The sequence below is a fragment of the Vigna umbellata genome, chromosome 7 (assembly GCF_029865625.1).
Source record: "Vigna umbellata cultivar VRB3 chromosome 7, Vumbellata_1.0, whole genome shotgun sequence".
Lineage (NCBI taxonomy): Eukaryota > Viridiplantae > Streptophyta > Magnoliopsida > Fabales > Fabaceae > Vigna > Vigna umbellata.
This window is the reverse complement of record NC_142171.1, coordinates 47,089,635-47,093,184: the sequence shown is the minus strand read 5'-3', so window position 1 is coordinate 47,093,184 and position 3,550 is coordinate 47,089,635. Positions and strand designations below refer to the sequence as shown.

Below are 3,550 nucleotides of genomic sequence, written 5' to 3'. Positions count from 1 at the left end.
GCGAAGGCGGAGCATCAGAGGCCGGGCGGCCTATTACAACCTTTGGAGATTCCAGAATGGAAGTGGGACAGCATCTCAATGGACTTCGTGACACACTTGCCTCGCACATTCAAGAATCACGATTCCATTTGGGTGGTAGTGGATCGTTTAACGAAGAGTGCTCACTTCCTACCCATCAACCTGAAGATGTCATTGACTAATTTGGCCAAGCTCTACATCAAAGAGATCGTTCGTCTGCATGGAGTGCCATCCAGCATTATCTCTGACCGAGACACAAGGTTCACCTCTCGGTTTTGGCAGTCGTTGCAAAGTGAACTGGGCAGCAGACTCCAAATGAGTTCAGCGTACCATCCTCAGACGGACGGTCAATCCGAGAGAACAATCCAGACGCTTGAAGACTTATTGAGAACGTGCGTACTTGATCACATGGGCGTTTGGGATGAAGTCTTGCCTTTAGTGGAGTTCACCTACAACAACAGCTTCCAGTCAAGCATTGGAATGGCTCCCTTCGAAGCTCTGTACGGACGCAAATGCCGCACACCACTTTGCTGGTTTCAAGAAGGAGAGAACGTATTAACAGGACCGGAGCTCGTTCAACAGACGACTGAAAAGGTGAAGTTAATTCAAGAGAGGTTGAAGACAGCCAGAAGCAGGCAGAAGTCATACGCAGATAAGAGGAGGCGACCCTTGGAGTTCAAAGCTGGCGATCATGTCTTTCTGAGATTAAATCCAACTACTGGAGTAGGCAGAGCGTTGCGATCAAAGAAATTATCTCCTAAGTTCGTGGGGCCGTACCAGATCACAAGAAAGATTGGACCTGTTGCATACGAGCTAGCCCTACCTCCGCAATTGTCCAACCTTCATCCAGTGTTTCACGTCTCGCAACTTCGAAAGTACGTAGCTGATCCCTCGCACATATTGGAACTGGAGGACGTTCGTCTTCGCCAGGATCGAACGCTGGAGATGAAGCCGATTCGCATTGAAGACGAACGCACTAGGTTACATAAAGGGAAGGACGTTCGGTTGGTGAAGGTAGTGTGGGACGACAAAACTGGCGATTCTACTTGGGAAGTTAAGGATGCCATGAAGGACTTGTACCCTCATCTATTCCCTGGTAAGTATTCAATTTTCGAGGACGAAAATTTTTGTAGATAGGGGGATTGTCACGCTTCATTTATTAAGGTGCTGAGTCACCACTATGCTTTCATTAATACATCCACGCCCCACGTGCGGTGCCATTAATGTGCACTCAAATTCTCTGAATCCCTCTGACATGTGTCAATTCAGAAGGTTCTGAATGCAGTAGTGGAAGCCAGGTGTCAGCGCAAGAGTTAACGTCCGTTTGACTAAGGGAAGGGAATTAATTTTTCTGAAACACTTTTCCTTCTCTGCGCACACCTTCATCTTCCTCAGAAATTCAAACCTCCATTTTCTCCTCCTTCTCTCTAGAACTCTCTCCTTCTCTCTTCTGCAACTCATCACCCTTTACTCCGTTCACGTTTCAGCACCGTGAGAAGCGTCCCTGCACCGTGAGCTTTCCATCAAACCGATTGGTTTTGGATTCTGAAACGGGTAAGTTTCACGTCCTCAACCACTCTTCATTTTCAACATGCAAGCCTCGTTTTAATCTGCATGCACCTTCTCTGAACCATTATTTGGTTTTCTGTAATTTTAGTTTAAGGAATTTTGGGTTGAATCGTAAAGGGTAGAAGAGGGTGTACTGGGATCTGATTTTCTGGAGAACGAACGCACATTACTGAATCCGGGTAAGGGAAGCTTATTGGTTTGATTCATGTGAATTTCTGTACTGCATGTGTGTTATTGTGATGTTGAAAATATGATTTATGATTTTGGATTTTTGGTATGAGAATATGATTCTGAAATGATGTATGAAAGTGATGTAATGTGCTATGGTTTGAATTATTTGAAGCATGAACTGTATGATGAGATGCTGCAATGAAAATGTATGGAGTTGTATTATGATATGAGTAAATTGATGTATGAAAGATTATACTGAAAAATGTGTATACTGTAAGTTGATTTTTAATATGTAAGACTATGAAAATGAACGTTCGTATCGATACGGTCATTTACCGTTCGGTAGTCTTGGTAATTTCCTTGAAGTAGTTGAACCCTTTCATTTGGAAAGGACTCCCTTTGAGGACGAACGCCCTCTTATATAGCTTTACGTTTGAGCATTTGGCCAGACGTACACTTCATGAGTGTTGCGTGAGAATTGAGAAGCTTGATATCATCCTTTTTGATCACTTAGTCAAATTGTAAGACTTAAAATTAAGTATTTTATCTTAATAGCAATCCCAAAACTTCTTTGATTTTGGGCGCGTACGTCCTGAAGTGGCGCTCGGTCTTAGACCGAACGCTCGTCCTCCAAAGAGTAAATGATAAGTAGCGCTCGGTCTGATACCGAACGCTCGTCCAAATGTGTATGTGGTAAAAGAACGCTCGGTCATATACCGAACGTTCGTTCCTTCATTAATTACCAACGAACGGTAATAGCGTTCGTCCTGAATTGACGTATCGTTCGTCCATCAATCTAAAAAGCGTTCGTCCAATATCTCTAATAACGTTCGTCCAAAGACTGCAGTGACGTTCGTCCAAAATTTCCATTTTCAGCGCTCGGTCATTGACTGGCAGTTTGTTTCCTGAATTAATTCTTGTCCAGTTTATTTATCTAAACAATTTGTGATATGTCTATCCATTGGATTCGTTCCAGAATTATTGAATTTAAATTATTCTAAGTAAATTACAGATCATTCTAGATTCAGTTCATCTAACTGATTCAAGTTCGTGAACGAGCCTTTCTTGGTATTGTTTTAACGTTCGTCCTCTATTATAAAGAGAGCTGGACGTTCGTTCTTTTATGAAAGTGAAACTAAGAATGAAAGTGTGAATAAGATGAAGGATTAAGATGTGCGAATGCCATGAGAAATGAAATTGTGATTGTGGAATTTGAACGAGCGTTCCATGGAGGAACGACTCTTGAATGGAAATTGAGATTTTTGTAAAGTATGAATGTGGTAAGCTTAGCTGGAGGGTCATCCTGATATTCCGTGAGTGCTCGTTCTCAAGTAGAGAGGAGCATGTCATGTGTGGGAATGGCAGGAGGTCTTAGTCCATAACTGTAACTTGGACAGAACGGACTAACCTCAGGTGGCAGCTGACGCGTAATTCCAGCTCTTCCACCTGGGTGCACGGACGTCGTAGCTACACAGAATTCATACAAGTCCGGACGGTCGGTCTAGTATCAGGATTTTGTTTAAGTTAATGGTTGAATGAAATGTATGGGTTGTGACTTATTTGATTGTGTATTTGATATGTATGAAAAGTATGTTTGATTTGAATTAAATTAAGTAAGCTTACCCTTGCATTTCCTTTGTGTTGTCTTGTCTATGTATATCCGTCTTGTCAAATGCAATGATCATCCGTGTGGATGTGAGCAGATGGAGATGCTTCTCTGGAGCAAGCGCTTGAAGAGGAAGTTATTGCTGAAGATAACTTAGTTGAAGTTGAAGTGAAGGCCGAACAGTAA

At 42.5% G+C, this 3,550-nt stretch overlaps 1 protein-coding gene across 1 annotated transcript; it reads left to right on the top strand.

Moving 5' to 3' along the window:
• The first annotated feature begins 498 nt into the window (after positions 1 to 498).
• Positions 499 to 3,550, top strand: LOC148196445 (uncharacterized). Its single transcript, XM_088095390.1, has 2 exons — positions 499 to 1,114; positions 3,462 to 3,550. The coding sequence occupies exons 1-2, from the start codon at positions 499 to 501 to the stop codon at positions 3,548 to 3,550; spliced, it is 705 nt and encodes a 234-aa protein (XP_087951516.1).